A 22,693-nucleotide genomic window follows, 5' to 3' on the forward strand; every position below is an offset into this window, starting at 1 on the left:
ATATATATATATATATATATATATATATATATATATATATATATATATATATATATATATATATATATATATATATATATATATATATATATATATATATATATATATATATATAATTTTTTTTTATTTGGGAATTTTAAAAAAAAATTTTGCACATCTTATTTTTATTTTTTTTACTTTAGAATATTGTCCCAGGGTGGGACATCACTGTATCATGTCAGATCGCAGATCTGACACTTTGCATAGCACTGTGTCAGATCAGCGATCTGACACAGTGCAGGAAGCTTGCCGACGCCTGCTCTGTGCAGGCGCTCGCAAGCCACCTCACTGAAGGACCCAGAAGGAGCCCCGCGGCCATCTTGGATCGGGGGACTCCTTCCAGGACACTGGAGACCATGAGAATAACGCGATCATGTCGCGTTATTCTCATGGGAGCACGCAGGGAGCCCCGTCTGCGCGATCCCCCTCTATGCCGCAGTCACTACTGACAGCAGCATCAGAGGGGTTAAATGCCTGCGATCAGTGCTTGCACCGATCGCGGGCATTGCAATGGGGTGTCAGCTGTCACATACAGCTGACACCCGCACCCGATTAACGCGGCGCTCAACACGAGACGGCGGTGATATGTCCCTCATCCTGGTATCTATATAACCCCCATCCTGGCACATTGCCCCATGTGCTGCTGGCACACTGCCCCATCTCATCCTGGATATGGAGCCCCATCACTATAAGCCCCCCTGCTGGAACACACATGGCCCCCCTCTCTATATGGCACGCACATGGCAAACCCCCCACCCCCACCCCCAGGCACTACATGCCCCCTGCTGGCAGACACATGGACAAGCCCCCCCCAGTCACTACATGCCCCCTACAGGCAGGCACATGATAAAATAACAAACTTAACTCGCCTTCCGATGATGGCTCCCAGCTCCTCGGTTGCACTTCCTGTTTCCCAGGCATCAGATCATGTGACCTGGGCACACAGTGATGATATCACTGTGCTGTGCCGATCCCATGATCGGATGTCGGCACAGACACGGGAAGAGCCATGGGAGAACTGGGAGCACAGAGCCATCATCGGAAGGGGAGTTAAGTGTTATTTTATCATGTGCCTGCCTGTAGGGGGGCATGTAGTGACTGGGGGCTATGTGTGTGCCTGCAGGGGGGCATGTAGTGACTGGGGGGACTGTGTGCCTGCAGGGGGGCATATTCATGATGGGAGGAGGGGGGAGTGGAGGCACATGTAATATTCACCGCTCCCCTGTCAACCAACTCGGGTGCAGCTGCAGCACCGAGGTGATGGACAGCGAGTGCAGTGAATATTACATGAGGCTAATGAGCGGGAGCACAGGACCTCCTGCTGTCTCTGCAGCCAGCCCACCCCAGCCCCCTGACACCACTTCAGAACTGCCCCTCCTCTTCTACAGCACAGTACAGATTCGGATTATAAGACGCACACCCCACTTTCCCCTTATAATTCGAAAAATACGGTAAGGCTGTGTGCACACGTTGCAGTTTTTTCGCATTTTTTCCCGATAACGCCATAAAACCGCAAAAAAAGCATACAATAAGCATCCCATCATTTAGAATGAATTCCGCATGTTTTGTGCACATGATGCGTTTTTTTCCGCGAAAAAAAGCATCGCGGTAAAAACCGCAGCATGTTCATTAATTTTGTGGTTTTTTTTGCGGATTTCCCACTACAAAATGCATTGGGAAGTGTCCGGGAAAAACCGCGGCAAAAACGCATGCCATTTTCTTGCGGATTTCTTGCAGAAAATGTCTGGTTTTTCTCAGGAATTTTCTGCGAGAAATCCTGAACGTGTGCACATAGCCTAAATGTTTTTTCTTTAATTCCATATTACAAATAATTCCTGTGAAGCACCGCAAGGGTTAATAAACTCCTTGAATGTGCTTATGAGCACCTTGAGGGGTGCAGTTTTAGAATGGCGTCACTTTTGGGTGTCTTCTATCCTATAGACCCCTCAAAGTGACTTAAAATGTGATGTGGTCCCAAAAAGTGTTTGAAAAACTAGAAATTGCTGGTCCCTTTTAACCCTTAACCCTTAACTTTCCCTCAAAAAAAATAAATGAAAAAATGAGGCTTCAAAAATTGTGCTGATGTAAAGTAAACGTGGGGAAATGTTTAAGTATTTTGTGTGATACTACTCTGATGTAAGGGCATAAGAATTTAAGTTTGAAAATTGCAAAATGTTAAATTTTGCCAAATTTCCTTTTTTTTTTTTTTTTTTTTCTACAAATGTGAGCTCATATTGAAAAATTTTACCTCTATCATGAAGTACAATGTCACAAGAAAACTGTCTCCGAATCACCAGGATCCGTTGAAGCGTTCTGGAGTTATTACCTCCTAAAGTAACAATTGTAAAATTTTGGTCCGGTCATAAAGGAGGCTCAGGAGCATTTATTTTCACCGGTCATATTGTACCCCCCCCAAATACTTCAGATATCTGAACTGCAGTAACCTTTTTTTTTTATTATTTATTCCCCTGCAGACTAAGGAATTCATAGATGAATGTTTACAGCCTGGAGGTAAGTGGTGCAGCCATAGCACTAGACTATGAAGAGCGCAATATTCATCTGGGTACAAAGACAGAAGGCAGCGATGCTAAATGGTGCACGCTCAGCACTTCATAGCAAGAAGTTTGTGGCACGCAATGGGGCACATGGAGTCTTTTTCCCAGGGCTCACCAGTGGAATTAATTCTAAAGGACACAGTGCAAATCCTCTTTAACCCCTTTCTGACATGTGACGTACTATCCCGTCGAGGTGGGGTGGGCTTGTATGACCACTGACGGGATAGTACGTCATAGCAATCAGCTGTGCTCACGGGGGGGATCGTGGCCGGGTGTCAGCTGACTATGTGCCAGGAGCGGTCACGGACCGCCCCCGGCACATTAACCCCCGGAACACTGCAGTCAAACATGATCGCAGTGTTCCGGCGGTATAGGGAAGCATCGCACAGGGAGGGGCTCCCTGAGACCCCCGGAGCAACGCGATGTGATTGCGTTGCTCCGAGGGTCTCCTACCTTCCTCCCTGCAGCAGGCCCGGATCCAAAAAGGCAGCGGGGCTGCATTCGGATCCTGCAGGGAGATGGCTTCACAGCGCCTGTGTATATATAAGTTCCCATAAATAAATTTCTTTAAAAAAAAAAAAAAAACTACACATGTAGTATCGCCGCGTCCATAACGACCCCACCTATAAAACTGTCCCACTAGTTAACCCCTTCAGTGAACACCATAAAGAGGCAAAAAACCACGCTTTATTCTCATACCGCCAAACAAAAAGTGGAATAACACGCAATCAAAAAAACGGATATAAATAACCATGGTACCGCTGAAAACGTCATCTTGTCCCGCAAAAAACGAGCCGCCATACAGCAACAGCGAAAAAATGAGTTATAGTCCTCAGAATAAAGTGATGCAAAAATAATTTTTTTTCTATAAAATAGTTTATCGTATAAAAGCGCCAAAACATTAAAAAATAATATAAACGAGGTATCGCTGTAAGGGTATGTTCACACGTTCAGGATTTCCATCCTTTTTTTTTCCTGACTGTTTTTTAAAAAACTGCAGCTCTTGGCAGAAAACGCAGGTCCTTTTTTTGGTCCTTTTTTGATGCGTTTTTTGATGCGTTTTTTGATGCGTTTTTTGATGCGTTTTTTGATGCGTTTTTTGATGCGTTTTTTGATGCGTTTTTTGATGCGTTTTTTGATGCGTTTTTTGATGCGTTTTTTGATGCGTTTTTTTGATGCAGTTTTCTAGCCAGAGTCTGTGTGTTTTCTAGGAATTTTTTTAGGGTTAAAATGGCTGAAAATACCCTAACCCTACCCCTAACCCTACCCCTAACCCTACCCCTAACCCTACCCCTAACCCTACCCCTAACCCTACCCCTAACCCTACCCCTAACCCTACCCCTAACCCTACCCCTAACCCTACCCCTAACCCTACCCCTAACCCTACCCCTAACCCTACCCCTAACCCTACCCCTAACCCTACCCCTACCCCTATTCTAACCTTAGTGAAAAAAAAAAAAAAAAAAAAATTCTTTATTTTTTTTATTGTCCCTACCTATGGGGGTGACAAAGGGGGGGGTGTGTCATTTACTATTTTTTTATTTTGATCACTGAGATAGGTTATATCTCAGTGATCAAAATGCACTTTGGAACGAATCTGCCGGCCGGCAGATTCGGCGGGCGCACTGCGCATGCGCCCGCCATTTTGCAAGATGGCGGCGCCCAGGGAGAAGACGGCCGGACGGACACCGGGACGCCGGGTGAGTATAAGGGGGGGGAGATTAGGGCACGGGGGGGGCATCAGAGCACTGGGGGGGGGGCATCGGAGCGCTGGGGGGGGGCATCGGAGCACGGGGGGGCGGGATCGGAACACGGGGGGGGCAGCCACACTCCGCCCACGCACTTCCGCCCGCTCCCCGCACTTCCTGCTGCAGCGGTTCTGCACATCAAACCGCAGTAAAACCCGCAGATATATTTTTGATCTGCGGGTTTTACTGCGGTTTGGACCTCACAATGGAGGTCTATGGGTGCAGAACCGCTGCGGCTCCGGAAAAAGAATTGACATGCTCCTTCTTTTTTCCGGGAGCTATTCAGCGCGTCTTTTTTTTTACAATTTCCGGACCATGTGCACAGTGTCCTGTTTTCCATAGGGTACAGTGTACTGTACCCTGCATGGAAAACAGCTGCGGAACCGCAGCGGCAAAACCGCCGCGGTTCCGCGGTAAAAAACGCACTGTGTGAACATGGCCTTATCGTACTGACTCAAAGAATAAAACTGCTTTATCCATTTTACCAAACGCAGAACGGTATAAACGCCTCCCCCAAAAGAAATTCATGAATAGCTGGTTTTTGGTCATTCTGCCTCACAAAAATCGGAATAAAAAGCGATCAAAAAATGTCACGTGCCGGAAAATGTTACCAATAAAAACGTCAACTCGTCACGCAAAAAACAAGACCTCACATGACTGTGGACCAAAATATGGAAAAATTACAGCTCTCAAAATGTGGTAACGCAAAAAATATTTTTTGCAATAAAAAGCGTCTTTTAGTGTGTGATGGTTGCCAATCATAAAGATCCGCTAAAAAACCCGCTATAAGGCTATGTGCACACAATCAGGATTTCTTGCAGAAAATTCCTGAGAAAAACCTGAAATTTTCTGCAAGAAATCTGCATGCGTTTTTGATGCGTTTTTTTTCCGGACATTTCTGCAAAAAAAAACCGCAATATTAATGAACATGCTGCGTTTTTTTACCACGATGCGTTTTTTTTTCGCGGAAAAAACGCATCATGTGCACAAAACATGCAGAATTCATTCAAAATGATGGGATGCATATTGTATGCTGTTTTTTGCGTTTTTTATCGCAAAAAATCAGCAACGTGTGCACACCGCCTAAAAGTAAATCAAACCCTCCTTTCATCACCCCCTTAGTTAGGGAAAAATTAAAAAATGTATTTATTTCCATTTTCCCGTTGGGGCTAGGCTTAAGGCAAGAGTTGGGGTTGGGGCTAGGGTTAAGGCTACAGTTAGGGTTGGGGCTAAAGTTAGGGTTTGGATTACATTTATGGTTGGAATTGGGGTTAGGGGTGTGCCAGGGTTAGAGGTGTGGATAGGGCTATGGTTGGGATTAGGGTTAGGGGTGTGTTTGGGATAGGGTTTCAGTTATAATTGGGGGGTTTCCACTTTTTAGCACATCAGGGGCTCTCCAAATGTGACATGGCGTCCGATCTCAATTCCAGCCAATTCTGTGTTGAAAAAGTAAACAGTGCTCCTTCCCTTCAGAGCTCTTCTGTGCGCCCAAACAGGGGTTTACCCCCACATATCGGGTATCAGCGTACTCGGGACAAATTGGACAACAACTTTTGGTTCCAACTTTTCCTGTTACCCTTGGGAAAATACAAAACTGGGGGCTAAATAATTTGTGGGGAAAAAATAATTTTTTATTTTCACGGCTCTGCATTATAAACTATAGTGAAACACTTGGGTGTTCAAAGTTCTCGCAACACATCTAGATAAGTTCCTTGGGGGGTCTACTGTTTGGGTACATCAGGGGCTCTCCAAATGCAACATGGCGCCCCATCTCAATTCCAGTCAATTTTGCATTGAAAAGTCAAATGGCGCTCCTTCCCTTCCGACCTCTCCCATGCGCCCAAACAGTGGTTTACCCCCACATATGGGGTATCGGTGTACTCAGGACAAATTGTACAACAACTTTTGGGGTCCATTTTCTCCTGTTACCCTTGGTAAAATAAAGCAAATTGGAGCTGAAGTAAATTTTTTGTGAAAAAAAAGTTAAAGGTTTATTTTTATTTAAACAATCCAAAAATTCCTGTGAAACACCTTGAAGGGTTAATAAACTTCTTGAATGTGGTTTTGAGAACCTTGAGGGGTGCAGTTTTTAGAATGGTGTCACACTTGGGTCTTTTCTATCATATAGACCCCTCAATAGGACTTCAAATGAGATGTGGTCCCTAAAAGAAAAAAAAAATGGTGTTGTAAAAATGAGAAATTGCTGGTCAACTTTTAACCCTTGTAACTCCCTAACAAAAAAAAATTTTGGTTCCAAAATTGAGCTGATGTAAAGTAGACATGTGGGAAATGTTACTTATTAAGTATTTTGTGTGACATATCTCTGTGATTTAATTGCATAAAAATTTAAAGTTGGAAAATTGCGAAATCTTCAAAATTTTTGCCAAATTTCCGTTTTTTTTTCACAAATAAACGCAGGCAATATCAAAATTTTTTTACCACTATCATGAAGTACAATATGTCACGAGAAAACAATGTCAGAATCACCGGGATCCATTGAAGCGTTCCAGAGTTATAACCTCATAAAGTGACAGTGGTCAGAATTGTAAAAATTGGCCCGGTCATTAACGTGCAAACCACCCTTGGGGGTAAAGGGTTATGTGTTGCCTCGTTTTTGTGAATGGTTACACTTGCAGAGTTGCTTAACTTTTACAAGCACTTTACTACTTAATTTAGAATCTCGAACGGTCGGGATTTGTAATCTAGTCACTGCCTAAGTTGCAGGTAAGGAGCTTTTTCGCTGCTCCAAAGGTTGGCTAGCTGCCAAAAAAAAAAAAAAATTATATATATACAGGTCCTTCTCAAAAAATTAGCATATAGTGTTAAATTTCATTATTTACCATAATGTAATGATTACAATTAAACTTTCATATATTATAGATTCATTATCCACCAACTGAAATTTGTCAGGTCTTTTATTGTTTTAATACTGATGATTTTGGCATACAACTCCTGATAACCCAAAAAACCTGTCTCAATAAATTAGCATATTTCACCCATCCAAGCAAATAAAAGTGTTTTTTAATAACAAACAAAAAAACCAACAAATAATAATGTTCAGTTATGCACTCAATACTTGGTCGGGAATCCTTTGGCAGAAATGACTGCTTCAATGCGGCGTGGCATGGAGGCAATCAGCCTGTGACACTGCTGAGATGTTATGGAGGCCCAGGATGCTTCAATAGCGGCCTTAAGCTCATCCAGAGTGTTGGGTCTTGCGTCTCTCAACTTTCTCTTCACAATATCCCACAGATTCTCTATGGGGTTCAGGTCAGGAGAGTTGGCAGGCCAATTGAGCACAGTAATACCATGGTCAGTAAACCATTTACCAGTGGTTTTGGCACTGTGAGCAGGTGCCAGGTCGTGCTGAAAAATGAAATCTTCATCTCCATAAAGCATTTCAGCCGATGGAAGCATGAAGTGCTCCAAAATCTCCTGATAGCTAGCTGCATTGACCCTGCCCTTGATGAAACACAGTGGACCAACACCAGCAGCTGACATGGCACCCCACACCATCACTGACTGTGGGTACTTGACACTGGACTTCAGGCATTTTGGCATTTCCTTCTCCCCAGTCTTCCTCCAGACTCTGGCACCTTGATTTCCGAATGACATGCAAAATTTGCTTTCATCAGAAAAAAGTACTTGGGACCACTTAGCAACAGTCCAGTGCTGCTTCTCTGTAGCCCAGGTCAGGCGCCTCTGCCGCTGTTTATGGTTCAAAAGTGGCTTTACCTGGGGAATGCGGCACCTGTAGCCCATTTCCTGCACACGCCTGTGCACGGTAGCTCTGGATGTTTCCACACCAGACTCAGTCCACTGCTTCCTCAGGTTCCCCAAGGTCTGGAATCGGTCCTTCTCCACAATCTTCCTCAGGGTCCGGTCTCCTCTTCTCGTTGTACAGCGTTTTCTGCCACATTGTTTCCTTCCAACAGACTTACCATTGAGGTGCCTTGATACAGCACTCTGGGAACAGCCTATTTGTTGAGAAATTTCTTTCTGGGTCTTACCCTCTTGCTTGAGGGTGTCAATGATGGCCTTCTTGACATCTGTCAGGTCGCTAGTCTTACCCATGATGGGGGTTTTGAGTAATGAACCAGGCAGGGAGTTTATAAAAGCCTCAGGTATCTTTTGCATGTGTTTAGAGTTAATTAGTTGATTCAGAAGATTAGGGTAATAGGTCGTTTAGAGAACCTTTTCTTGATATGCTAATTTATTGAGACAGGTTTTTTGGGTTATCAGGAGTTGTATGCCAAAATCATCAGTATTAAAACAATAAAAGACCTGACAAATTTGAGTTGGTGGATAATGAATCTATAATATATGAAAGTTTAATTGTAATCATTACATTATGGTAAATAATGAAATTTAACACTATATATGCTAATTTTTTGAGAAGGACCTGTATATATATTTTTTTTTTTTTGTATTTGACCAAACATTTTTCAAAACATGGAGTGGAGGTAAAAATTCTTGGAAAACTACAAATGAACAAGTAAGAGAAAATTGAAAATGAACTAGTGGAGGAGGCTGCCTGCGTATTCAGACTGGTTTCCTTCTCCGTGAAATTGGCACTATAACTGGTCAGGCTTTTATCAGTCCCTCAGCTGTCCTATATTGCCTCAGACTATATATTAAGCTCTCCTTCACTCAATTAGGGTCTCTAGTCTCCTCTCGCTGCTATAGTGGGGCAGTCGGGGGTCCCTGGGGCTCCTATTGCCTCCTGTTAGCCAGTTCAAGCTTGGCCTAATTGATACTTCTCTTCTGTGCAGGTAAAGTCCTTATTCATGGGAATGCAGGAATCTCCCGCAGTGCTGCCTTGGTTATTGCCTATATCATGGAAACCTTCGGAATAAAATACAGGTAATAAACGTAACTGCAACTGAAAGGGTTAATCAGTTCTCTAAAACTGCTAACTTCTTAATTGGAGCTGTGTAGATCTCTATGCCGGGATCTCTGAGCCTAAAGTGATCTAATAATCTGCACAGAACATTTAGTCTGATAATTGGAGGTTTACTTTGCATGCTAATTCTCAATACATTTTGTGGTTACTGAGGTCCTAAAATAACAATTACCTTTCAGTCTGCAAACTTAATTCCTCTTCAGTCATTTCCATCCCAGTGATGTCTAAAAATGTTCCTCCCGTGGAAGTGTCCCCCCGAGTATTAGGGTGATGTGAGGTCTGGGTACCCAAGCAACCTTACACATAGCTTTTATGTGCTGTTCAGCTTTTATCGGCACAGCCTGAGACTGTTCATACTTTCCACTCCCTACTCTGATCTCTGTACAGCCCCGCCTGCTACGATCTACAACCCTGAGAGAACAAAAGGGGTAAGAGCAAAGAAATATTGCGATTTTTAATGGAATTATTTTTTATTAGAAAGCACTTTGCTTAAGACAAACACTCTGCAGTCAAAAAATTTAACAGGAGACTAAAAATAATTGCTTAACTGTTTGCTGGACAAAATATGACCTTTAAAATCTTATAAAAGTTCAGAATAGCGTCTAATGTTGGCAATGGTTGTGGCATGGTGCGCTCACTGAATTGTCACATTTTACTCCTAGGGATGCCTTCACCTACGTCCAAGAAAGAAGGTTCTGCATTAATCCCAATGCTGGATTTGTTCATCAACTTCAGGTATTGAGATTAGATAATTTTCCTGATTGGGGTTAGTGATCCTTGCTGTGCAGGTCTGCCATCATAGTAATGTAATAGGGCGACCACTAATGAGGGGGCACCTGGCGTGTCGGAGACTGCCCTTTATCAGACTGATGATTTTAGAAGATGGCTTACAAGCCTTATTGGGAGATCTGGGTCCACAACCCTCTGTGAAAATTCGCCATCCTGCTGTCTGCATTAACCCATCGCTGCCACATCAGATCCCGCGCTTTCACAGATGGTGGTGGGATCCCACTCTGCATGGTCAATTCCATAACTTGGAAGTTTAAACAATACTTTTCCCCAGAAAGTCTGATTCTTCAGGGGTGTTGGTGACAATGGAACACTCCTGACTATATATTTAGACAAATCACCGATCTGAAGCTTTAATGTAAAGGGCAGCCGCCCGACTGGTGATGGCCATAGATTTACTTTATCGGCCCTGCGGCTGTTGCCTGTACATGCTAATGTGTTCCCGTAGGAGTTCCTGGTGGTCAATGTGGTATTGCGTCTTGTGAACTGACGTGTATACAGATATAACCAGTGGCCGGTGATCACTGCTGCCGTAAAGGCCCCTTCACATTTAGCGACGCTGCAGCGATACCGACAACGATCCGAATCGCTGCAGCGTCGCTGTTTGGTCGCTGGAGAGCTGTCACACAGACCGCTCTCCAGCGACCAACGATGCCGGTAACCAGGGTAAACATCGAGTAACTAAGCGCAGGGCCGCTTAGGTTTTTCCACCAACATAGAAGAGGATTCTTTACTGTTAGGGCAGTGAGAATCTGGAATTGCTTGCCTGAGGAGGTGGTGATGGCGAACTCAGTCGAGGGGTTCAAGAGAGGCCTGGATGTCTTCCTGGAGCAGAACAATATTGTATCATACAATTATTAGGTTCTGTAGAAGGACGTAGATCTGGGTATTTATTATGATGGAATATAGGCTGAACTGAATGGACAAATGTCTTTTTTCGGCCTTACTAACTATGTTACTATGTTACCCTGGTTACCATGCTAAAAGTAAAAAAAAAACAAACACTACATACTTCCCTACAGCTGTCTGTCCTCCAGCGCTGCGCTCTGCTTCTCTGCTCTCCTCCTGTACTGTCTGGGAGCCGGAAAGCAGAGCGGTGACGTCACCGCTCTGCTTTCCGGCTCACAGCCAGTACAGGAGGAGAGCAGAGCGCAGCGCTGGAGGACAGACAGCTGTAGGGAAGTATGTAGTGTTTGTTTTTTTTTACTTTTAGCATGGTAACCAGGGTAAACATCGGGTTACTAAGCGCGGCCCTGCGCTTAGTTACCCGATGTTTACCCTGGTTACCAGTGAAGACATCGCTGGATCGGTGTCACACACGCCGATCCAGCGATGTCTCCAGGGAGTCCAGCGACGAAATAAAGTTCTGGACTTTATTCAGCGACCAACGATCTCCCAGCAGGGGCCTGATCGTTGGTCGCTGTCACACATAACGATTTCATTAACGATATCGTTGCTACGTCACAAATAGCAACGATATCGTTAACAATATCGTTATGTGTGAAGGTACCTTTAGTTTCTTTATGCTGTGATCTAATGATGAAATGAGATTGAGGTATAGAACGTGTGAATATTGCTTTATAGCCCAGTTCATGAGCTATACCTTGTGTGTAGGGTGTCCGGCTATGAACAATATTGTTCACTAGTACTGATGTGGTTATCACACAGTGCACACTGATGCATTTCTTAATTTTCATGCTGTTTTTGTTGCTCCATACATTAATCTTCCTTGTAGCTGCCATTTATCCTTCTCTAATCCTTTCCTTCTGCAGGAATATGAAGCCATCTATCTAGCAAAATTAACCATCAAAATGATGTCTCCTCTGCAGTTGGGGAGGACGTTCTCGTTACAGTCCGGTGCTGCAGGTAAGTCATTGTATACCGAGCAGAAGATTATGTTGGAGATCTGAACTCGAGCCCCCATCCATGATACTTGTAGTAAATCAGTGACAGACCTAGGTTTCTTTTAAAGGGAACCTGTCAGCAGGATTGTTCTGAGTATCCTACAGACTGTGTCATGTCGGTGCCGGTATACTGATTAGGCCAAGGTCACACTTGTGAGTGTGATGCTAGAAACTCCCACATCAATACCCGGCACTCAGAACCGGAGTGTGCAGCTGCATAGAAATACATGCCCCTGCACGCTCCGGTCCGAGTGCCAGCAGCAGTGCCGGGTATTAATGCGAGAGACTCCTGTGAGTTTCTCACATCACACTCGAAGTGTGACCCCGGCCTTACAATGATACCTGGTGATGAAATCCATCTTGTGGAATCTATATCTTCAGTTTTGAGTTAATGGTATGCTCGTGCTCTGGGGCGGAGCTGTTGGAGTGTTCTGGTATTTATAATGCAGAGTGCTGACAGGTCACTGATCCCTCACTGCCCTGCCCCCTAGTTTACATTATGAACATCTGTACATACTGAAAAGAGAAATCTTCTGCAGGGAGGCGCCGGCCGTGGCTCCTGCTCTACAACATAATCACGCTTTGTGTCCTAGTAATAAATGTTCATGTTGATGAAGTGCAAAAGAAGAATTTGAAAATGGCACCTGCGCAGTAGCAGCTATCAGGTCCTGTGTCTGTATATAGAGGCAATTGCCAAGAGCTGCTACAAGAGCAGCGCCATCTTGAAGGAGGACATTTTTTTTTTTTTTTTCTGTTTTTCCCTTCTACAGCAAGGTGCCATTGGCGCCTGCATAATTAAAGCTATCGGATCCCTATACACACCGGTGCCATTTTCAATTATTTTTTTATTATATATAGCGCTAACATATTCTGCAGCACTTTACACACATTATCATCAATGTCACCAATGGGGCTAACCATCTAAATTCCCTATCAGTATGTCTTTGGAATGTGGGAGGAAACCAGAGAACCCTGAGAACCTGCGCAAACACAGGGAGAATATACAAACGCCTTACAGATGCTGTCCTTGGTGGGATTTGAACCCAGGACTCCTCCAGCGCTGCGAGGCTGCGGTACTAACCACTGAGTCACCGTACTTTCTCATCTGCCTGCAGGAGATTTCTCTTTTCTTTTCAGTATGTACAAATATACATTATGCAAACTGGGGGGGCGGGGCAATGAGTGATCAGCAACCTGTCTGCATTATGAATACCTAATCAGCACCACATGACGACCCCCAACCCCCCCCCCCCCTCACGCCACCCCAGAGCTCGAGCAGATCATTGATTCAAAACTACAAATAAAGATTCCACAACAACCATAAGACAGATTTCATCACCAGGTATCAGTGTAATCAGTATAACGGCGCCGACCTGACACTGTCATTACTGAGCATAATCCTGCTGAGGGGCACCTTAACCCCTACTCGACCTCAGACTTATAGGTTTGTCCAAGGTCTTGTCTCTGCCTTTGCAGGCTTCTGCGCTGAGCCCGCATCTTTCCCTGCACATAAGAGCTGATCAGCTGCTATAAGCCACTGCATTTAACACTTGCCAGAAACGTGTCACAAGATCCGCCAGTCGGTGCTCCTGTCGCGTGATAGCAGGGCGCCAATGGGTTGTCAGGACAACTGGAGATCTGCAGAAGACCCCCATGCCTGAAGCTGTGAATCTTCCATGAACGTAGGCCCATGGCCGGCTTTCATAGATCACGATTTTTGCTACCCATAGCAGGGCTGAGTCATTGCTATATATGGCACATGCAATTGGATTATTGCAGCTTCAAGTCTCCTAAAGGGACTATTGAAACAAGTAAAAAAATAAAAAATAAAAATAAAGATAAAAAAATATATTAAAACACATTCAAATCACCCCATTCAAAATAAAACAATTAAAACTTCTCACATTTGGAATCACTGCATTAAGAAACGTTCGATCTATTAAAATGTACAGTAAATTAATCAGATCGGTAAATGGTGTAACAAGAAGAAAATCAAAGCTCCAAAGTTACATTTTATTGGCCTCTGCAACATTGCAATGAAATGCGATAAAAGCCTTGTATCTACCCCCAAACGGTATCAATAAAAACGTCAGCTCAGTGCCCAAAAATAAGCCCTCACTGAGCCCCAGATCACAAAAAATGAAGATGCTACGGATCTCGGAAAATGGCGACATGAGCTACATTTTATTTTTTTCTTTAATTTTATTAAAACTTTTGAATTTTGGTTTTCAAAACTTCACCACTTAAAAAAAAAAAAAAAAAAAAAAGAACCTAGACATGTTTGGTATCAACGAACTTTTAGTGACCCGAAGAATCATAATGTCAGGTCATTTTTAGCATTTAGTGAACATGGTAAATAAAATCCTGATTACACACCCACTAAATAGACTAAATTTATATACAGGATGAGGTTTATATATGAGGAACGGAGAGGCACAGAAACATACAGTACTCATGAGTTTACCACCTGAGTACTTATACCCTGCAGTGGTCATAAGCATAGCGGCCCCAGGCTTACTTCTTGCTTTTCTTCTGCTTTTAGGTAGCCTGAAGCGAACGCTCGAAGAGGAAGATGAGTTTGGGAGTATGCACACATCTGCAGCTCCTGATGGCTGAGGTCCAGCCCGACCCACAGGAGCCGGCGTAACGGCACGGCTCACATCACCTTATGTCCGGGTGCTGCTATTGTCCTTTCTAAACCATCACTGAACTTTCCATGGATGAGTGGATTTCACTGATTGTTTTACTGCTTTTTACACGGCTGTTTTACTGAGGGAAAAAAAACCCATTATTTTGATGTGCAAAGAGGTATTACTGCAATAAGGCACTTTTTTCATACTTGAAGTTTTTTCTTTTTTTTTTTTTTCTATAATATAAAGTAATTTCATGCAATGCAACCGATGGGAGGGAGACTTGTTTCTACCTAAAAATTATTTAATTTATAAGAGAAGAAAAGCTTTAGTATTGAAACGTTTGCTAAACTTTTTTGTTTTGTAAATACATTTTATAGGTTTAGAAATTCTGGAAATTTTTAACAAATCACATTCTCTACACCCCGGAGCATTTGGGGCAGATTGTACACTGTTGATATAACCTTCTAAAATTCAGTCCTTTTTTTATGCAATTTATATTGTGGCTTTGGCCTGAGGGGGTTAAAAAATAAAAATAAAAACAGGAACTGAGCTGGTTCCTCCATAACAGATTGTTCTGATGTTTTTCAATAAACATGTAAATTTACTATGGAAATACTGAGTCCTGTGATGTGTGACCTGAAAAAGTGCAATGGAGGCATCATTCGTAAGTAGACAAATATCAGCCTGATGGGTGGCTGATAACTGGGAACAATAGATTTCTGAAGTCACTTTTGAAAACTGAAATTTGGCAATTTTATTTTCTGCCTCGGTTTGCAGTGACTTTTCTAGTCTGTTTTGTAAAATAACTCCCATCATACCTGCGCAGCTAAAGATTAGAGACCACTCTACGAGCTATGTACATCTGGAGGTAAAATGTGGTGTTTGCGCTAAAAAGGCATTTTATACTCCGTCTTACCAAACTATATGTATCTTGTAGTGCAGAGGAAGCTCCCACTGATGGAGGGGAATGCTGACACCTTGTCCTTCCCGATCACAAGGAACAGCTGTTTTTGCACCTGCCCAACACTGATCAGTCTGATCAGTGCAGAAGAGTGCACTGCCAGGAGCTGCAGATCTTCAGCTGAAGGAGACCTGCGGTGATGTGTATACTGGACCCGAGTCATCAAAGCTTTTACCAGAATTCTCGCATGAAAGATTTGACAAGTTAAAAAATTTTTAAGTGTGATTTGTACCCTGCAAAACTTTTGGGCAGGTATGTCAAAACAAACAAACAAAAACCTGGAAAAAACTTTTTCCAAAATAAGTGTACTATTTTTTTCATGGGAAGTGAATATTTAAATCCCCTCAAAACTTGGTGTGACTGCCCTTTGTCTTTACTCCACGTTCTTGTACTCAGATTTTTAAGGAACTCTGCGGGGAAATTATCACATATCTGAGAGCTAATCACATATCTGCTGTGTAAGGCTTGTGGAGATCCTTCTGTCTCTCACAGATTATTTATCATTTATGCTTTGCTTATATATCGCCATCATATTCCACAGAGCTTTACAGACCTCATAATCACTGCCCCATTGAGCTCACAATCGACAATCCTCATCAGTATGTCTTTGGGAGGACATCATGGAAAGCGAGGCCATGCCCATGTAGAACTCATACATACCCTCCGGTCCCAGATCTGAAACCATCGAATCCCCCCAGTGTGCTGGGTGATTCAAAGTCTTTGCTCACACAGTGACTCCTGCCTCATTGGTTTTTAGTGGACAACCCCTTTAATTACCTGCCTGTTTCTCAGCAACGAGGATACCAAGAAATGGTTAATCTTGAGGACCATAACTTGGTGCAGCAGATGAGACACATCTAGCCTACCTTCAAAATTGAAAGATTGTAGTAAGAAATCCCAGGTATAAGGTGCTCCCAGAATGGAAATGAGTGATAAATTGGGGTATTAACAAAGTAGCTGTGATGTAAAAGATTGTTTTAATTTTGCTTTTAAAATAAAATCTTTCAGCTGCTATCAGCCTTCCTTGCGTTGTTTTAATTTTGTTTAACCCCTTCATGACATATGTATGCATCATAGGCTGTGTTCCTGCACTGAGCCCACATGGTTTCCGGCACATGTCAACTAACAGCCGCGTGTGGAATTGTGATCCACACACGGCTGTTGGCAATCTGACAGCGGCATTTACCATGATTGTGCCAGAAGTACGTGACTAAACTTGTCCATTGCCCCTGTCACATGATCGCGGGGCGCTGATGGGTTGACATCACAATCTGGGGTCTGCAGGAGACCCCTGTGGTCATTGCTGCTCTGCTATGAGCGTCACCCTATGGCTGGCGTTCATAGCAGATGCTTTATTCGGTCTCCCATGACAGCTCCACTAGAGGGGATCCGACCTTCAGGGACAGGAAACCTACAAACCTAAAAGGCCAGCACCTCTCTCCCGCATCAGTTGGTTTCCTTTCACTGACTGGTGAACCTCTTCAGACATACCTTTTGGAAGAGGGTAGAAGAGTGGAGATGTACCCAGGTCAGCTCAGGCAGCGGGGGTCCCCTGCCTCGGCCTGTCTGGTGTGCTGGAAGCACCACACGGCAGGGGAACTGCAGGTGTAAGTATCAGCAGAGGAAGGGGCCTCCGGGAAGGAGTGTGTGCTTGAGGATGCTCCATCGCCGCAGGTGCAAGGTGAGTATGTGCTGCGGGGGGTCTGTCTTGTGGGACTGCGCCAGGCTCGCGGCAGTGTTTTTGATCCTGGGTCTGGTCCAACTGTGCTATCCTTTGTGGTGTGCCGCGCCCTGCTGGATGCATTTTCCTCCTGCACTGGCCTTGCTTCGGTCTCTCTAGCGTCTGGTACGGAGAAGATGCAGCATCTGGCGTACTCTGATGTCGCGGCCTAGGTGTGACACTGTCATGGGGCATGCACAGTGGGTGCCACGAGCTTCCCTTGTTGCGGCCGGACGTGCACCTGTGATGTGCCTTAAAGATGGAGTAGCGTGGGGGGGCGGAGGATGGGAGTGGCGGTGAGGCTGCAGTCGCGTGATTGGACTGGTTGGCGCTCACTGCTCTTGGACCTGGGGGTGCTTTCACCGAGGGGGTCGCACAGCAGCCTATAGGATGGCGTCGGGCAGACCATCTGGAAATCCCGCTGGCCCCGGCCAGGGGTGGTACTGGAAAAGTGGTATGGCCAGGGCTACAAAAGGAGGCTGGGACAAAGGCCAGGTGCTTCTAGGCCCATATTCCAAGTATGGAGTCACCTGAGCAGCAGATGCGGCAGCAGTCACCAGACCAGCAACATCAGCAGCACCAGATGGAGAACCCCAGATAAATGTCACCCGACATTGATCACAAAGTGTGACAGCTTGTGGTCGTAGCGGTGGCGCAAAAGAAAAGAGCACTGGACGAGTCTCGAACTCATAAGGACGATCCTTCGGCTGAGAGGCCCCTTGAGGAATGGTACCGTAATCAGTTACATGTCACTGGTAAGTGATCTTCGTGAAAGTTCACTTGGTGATGTAGCTCTCCCCTTGTCTCTCCATATTTTATTAGGGGAAGAAGTGTACCTCTAAGGCCAAACACAGGGAGTGTGCGGTTTACAGTGTTCCGCTACCTGACCACTATGAAGAAATTATGCCAGCTTTGCATCCAGCAGATGGTGGTGGAGGAGACTCCAAGCTTTACCTCCACTTTGAGGGAAATGGTTAGAGCAGAGGTCAGGGGTTCAGTAAGATCCCTTTCCCAGGAGATGCCAGAGCCAGCTCTCCGGTGTCAAGGTCTGAGAGTGACTCTGGAGAGATCATTTCTACTTCATCCTCATCAGAGCCCCAGTCAAGCCGTTCCTGCCTTCCGCTTGAGCAAGTGGACCGGCTGCTGAAAGCGGTTAATGGCACAATGGGTATCGTAGAGCCCTGGACGGAAAAATCTATGCAGGCCGTAATGTTCAGGGGTCTGGATAGGAAGGTTTGTAGGTCCTTTCCGCTTAATGATGAAATCCATGCACTGATTGCCCATGAGTGGAAGAAGCCTGAAAGGAAGGGGTCTCTGCCTACAGCTTTTAAGAGGAGGTACCCGTTTGAGGAATCAGCCTCGTCCTTATGGGATAAGGCCCTGAAGCTGGACACAGCAATTGTTAAAGCCTCCAGGAAAACTTCTCTACCGTTTTGAGGACATGGGTAGTTTAAAGGACCCATTGGACAGAAAGGCAAAGGTTTTTATGAAAGGCGCCAGGGAAACATCGGCAGGGTCCCTTAGATCAGCAGTAGCAGCTACCTGCACTGCTAGGTCATTAAAGGACTGGTTAGACCGGTTGGAGGAGCAGCTAAAGGAGAAAGCTTTGAGAGATATTATCCTGTCTTCCCTTCCCATGATTCAGGGAGCGGTGGCCTTTCTATCAGACGCTTCAGCGGACTCTGTTAGGCTAGCAGCAAGAACAGTGGCCCTTTCCAATGCTGCACGCAGAGACCTATTGCTAAAATGCTGGCATGGGGATATTCAAGCCAGCTCTGAATTATGCAGTATCCCTTGTGAAGGAGGACCTCTGTTTGGGCCTGTATTGGATGAACTCTTGGAGAATGTAGGAGACGGCAAGAAAAGGTTTTGTAGCCTGGCAGGTGGTTTGTACAGGCGTGACTCCGGTAGGTGGTGGTCCAGCTGTAAGAGGTCATCTAGGGATAAAGTTAGATTGGACAGTAAAAAGAAAGGTGTAGGCTATATGTTTGGCTCTTCCTGAGATCGCAGGAAACCGCCTCAATGACTGTTGGCCCAGGTGAGGGGTGGCTCTTGGATTTCTACCCGGCCTGGTCAGAGATTTTGGACAGTGCATGGATACAGGGTGTCATCAGCATAGGTCTTAAGTTTGAGTTCCTGAAATTGCCTCAAGACCAGTTTTAAATTGACTACCACTCGTTCTTCACCAGCAGAGCAGGCACTGGAATCTGAGGTCCTGGAACTACGGCAGAAAGCAATCCTGATAGACGTTCCTGTGTCAGAAAGAAGTACAGGGTTCTATTCCCCCCCTCTTACTAAGAAACCAGACTGTTCCTTTCAGACCATTGCTAACCTGTGGGGTCTAAATAAATTCTTATTGGTGCGATCCTTTAAGATGGAATCAGTGAGGTCAGCAATAAAGTTGCTCTTTAAGGATTGCTTCATGGTAGTATTAGATCTCAAAGACGCTTACTATCACATTCCAATGCATGTGGCGTTCCAGCAGTATCTTTGTGGCAGTATCCCTGGGAGGTGTGATAAATCATTTTCAGTTTAGAGACCTTCCGTTTGACATCGCCATTGCTCCTCGGGTATTCACTATAGTTACGGAGGTGATGGCACGTCTCCATGAGCAGGACATACTGGTGGTCCCCTATCTAGATGACTTTCTAATCATTGGCTGCTCACTCCAGCACTGCAGGTCTCAATTGGAGGTGGTAATATCGGTTTTAGAGAATTTGGGGTGGCTTAATAACTTTAAAAAGTCACGGTTAGCGCCCCTAAGTGTGCAGGAGTTTCTTGGTCTTGTCCTGGACTCCGGGGTGCAGGAGTGTCTAGCACAGTCAAAGGTGGACATTCAATGTCTGGTGCAGAGGGCGGTGAATAATCCATCCTTGTCCCTTAGAGAGGCAATGTCACTCCTAGGCTCACTTACATCCTGCATTCTGGCAGTGTGCTGTAGCCAATTTCATACTAGAGCCCTGCAGTGGGAGGTGTTACATAATCAGCGTCGGCTAGAAGGAGACCTCGAGAAGAAATTTTGTCCCCCTTTACCATGAATTCCCTACGTTGGTGGTTAAAAGTATCAAATCTCTCTAAAGGGGTTCCCTGGGTAAACCATATCTCCCAAATTTACTACAGGGGTTGGGTGCATATGGGGGAGGTGTGGGTTCAGGGGGTTTGGTCACTTTTGGAGCAGGAGGCATCATCTAATCTGAAGGAGCTGTTGGCTGTGGAACGGGCACTAAGAGCTGCTTATATCCCTGCAGGGTCGACATGTCAGTGTTCTCAATCAAGTTACTGTAGCCTATATCAACCATAACGGGGGAACTTGATCTGGGTCTTTGATGGTCGTGACGGATTGTATTTTTCAGATGGCCAAAACTCATCTGTCATTAACATGCCTGCACATAAGGAAAAGAAAACGTCATAGCCGACTTTTAAGCCACTACAAGCTCAGGCAGGGGTAATGGGCGTTGAAAAAGACTATCTTCGATCAGATTGTACAGATGTGGGGGTCCCCGGACATAGACTTGTTCGCCAACAGAGGGAACAGGAAAGTACAGTGGTTTTGTTCCTTAAACCCCATGGAAGACCCATACACTGTGGATGCCCTCCTAATCCCATGGGACTTCAGGCTGGCATATGCCTTTCCCCCGATAGCCCTGATTCCGTTAGTTCTAAGGACGGTGCGGGAAGACAGGGCATCCATAATTCTGTTAGCCATTGTTTTGCTGAATAATAAAGATGTCATCAACCCATGGGTTCTCCCGGACCTCCTAGATTTCCTGTCACAGGATCTGACTTTCCATCCACAAGTGTCCAACTTCCATCTGATGGTGTGGAGTTTGAGAGGGCACTGCTGAGGGAGAAAGGGTTTTCTCGATGCTTGGTAGATACTTTGCTAAAAAGTAGGAAAGCATCCACAACTAGGATTTACGCCAGAACTTGGAGAAAGTTCCTGTCAGTTTCGGGTGGAAATTGGGGGGGAAAGTCAAAATAAGCCAGGTGTTGGAGTTCCTACAGAGGGGCTTGGAAATGGGTCTGGCCACGAGCATTCCTAGAGTCCAAGTGTCGGCGTTAGCAGCCATGTGTAATTCGGATCTAGCAAGCAATTACTGGGTATCCAGATTTTAGAGCAGAGGCTAGATCTCGGCCCATCCTTTAGCAGAGCTTGGGACTTGAACTTAGTGCTAACTACTTTGACAGAGGCCCCTTTTTAATCTATTGAGGTATCCCCGATAAAGGTTTTATCTCTAAAGTCTGCCCTTTTAGTTGCACTAACGTTGGCTCGGAGAGTTAGCGATATGCAGGCCCTGTCTAGGCAACCTCCGAATACCCAGTTTAGGGATGATAGCGTTGTCTTAAGGTACCGTCACACTCAGCAACTTTGCAAAGAGAACAACAACAATCCATGACGTTGCAGCGTCCTGGATAGCGATCTCGTTGTGTTTGACACGCAGCAGCGATCTGGATCCCGCTGTGCCAGCGCTGGTCGGAGCTAAAAGTCCAGAACTTTATTTCGTCACCAGGTCGGCGTGTATCGTCATGTTTGACATAAAAAGCAACGATGCCAGCAACAAGCATAGGGCCCCTAGATGTGTGTCGGATCGGTACACTCCGGCTGTTTGACATGGAGCTAACAACCAGCGAGAACAAGAAGTGAGTCGCCGTTACGTCACTGGATCGCTCCTACATCGTTCTGGAGTTGCTGAGTTTGACGTCTCAACAGCAACGCTCCAGCGATCTAGCTTAGGTCGGCTCGTTGTCTATATCGCTGCAGCGTCGCTGAGTGTGACGGTACATTTAAAACCAGATGCCCTGTATCTGCCGAAAGTCTCTTCCAGATATTCCACAGGCTGCAGGAGATAGTCCTGCCTTCCTTTTGTGCTAATCCTACCAATCAAAAAAAAAAAAAGGCTCCACTCTTTAGATGTTAGGAAGTGCCTTCTTACTTGTATCTCAGTAACCGACCCATGAAAGAAGGAAAGCTCCTTATTTGTGTCCTTTCAGGGGTTAGGAAAGGGCTTAGAATCTCTAAAAGTACCTTAGCAAGGTGGATTAGGGAGGCAATTTCCTTGCCATACACAGTGAGTGGCACTGCTGTTCCAAAGGATTTAAAGGTGTACTCCACCCGAGACGTGGCAGCATCCTGGGCGGAGAGGTCGGAAGTGTCGATTGAGGACATATGTAAGGTGGCTATGTGGTTCTCTCCATCCACGTTCTTCAAACATTATAGACTGGATTTGGGTGGCTCTTCTGATCTCACATTTGGGAGAAGGTTGCTTGAAGCAGTAGTCCCTCCCTAGTTTCTTTACATCTCTGTCCTTCTCTCACGGTGCTGTCATGGGAGACCAAATAAATGCTTAACTACTTACCAGTAGTGGTGTTTTTCGGATACCATAACAGCACCCTTCTATTCCCTCTCTTCACGTGTGGGTGAGTACTAATTGGGGCTTGAC

At 45.0% G+C, this 22,693-nt stretch overlaps 1 protein-coding gene across 1 annotated transcript in view; it reads left to right on the top strand.

Moving 5' to 3' along the window:
* STYX (serine/threonine/tyrosine interacting protein) overlaps nt 1–15,184 on the top strand; it is a 42,906-nt gene extending 27,722 nt beyond the window's left edge. The window contains exons 6-10 of the mRNA XM_069738471.1: nt 2,514–2,550; nt 9,115–9,205; nt 9,908–9,980; nt 11,807–11,900; nt 14,481–15,184. Of these exons, the coding sequence (XP_069594572.1) occupies nt 2,514–2,550; nt 9,115–9,205; nt 9,908–9,980; nt 11,807–11,900; nt 14,481–14,554 (369 nt within the window). The 3' untranslated portion in view covers nt 14,555–15,184. The remainder of the gene's footprint in view (nt 1–2,513; nt 2,551–9,114; nt 9,206–9,907; nt 9,981–11,806; nt 11,901–14,480) is intronic.
* Nucleotides 15,185–22,693: the final 7,509 nt, after the last annotated feature.

The sequence above is a fragment of the Ranitomeya imitator genome, chromosome 1 (genome assembly GCF_032444005.1).
Source record: "Ranitomeya imitator isolate aRanImi1 chromosome 1, aRanImi1.pri, whole genome shotgun sequence".
Classification (NCBI taxonomy): Eukaryota; Metazoa; Chordata; class Amphibia; order Anura; family Dendrobatidae; genus Ranitomeya; species Ranitomeya imitator.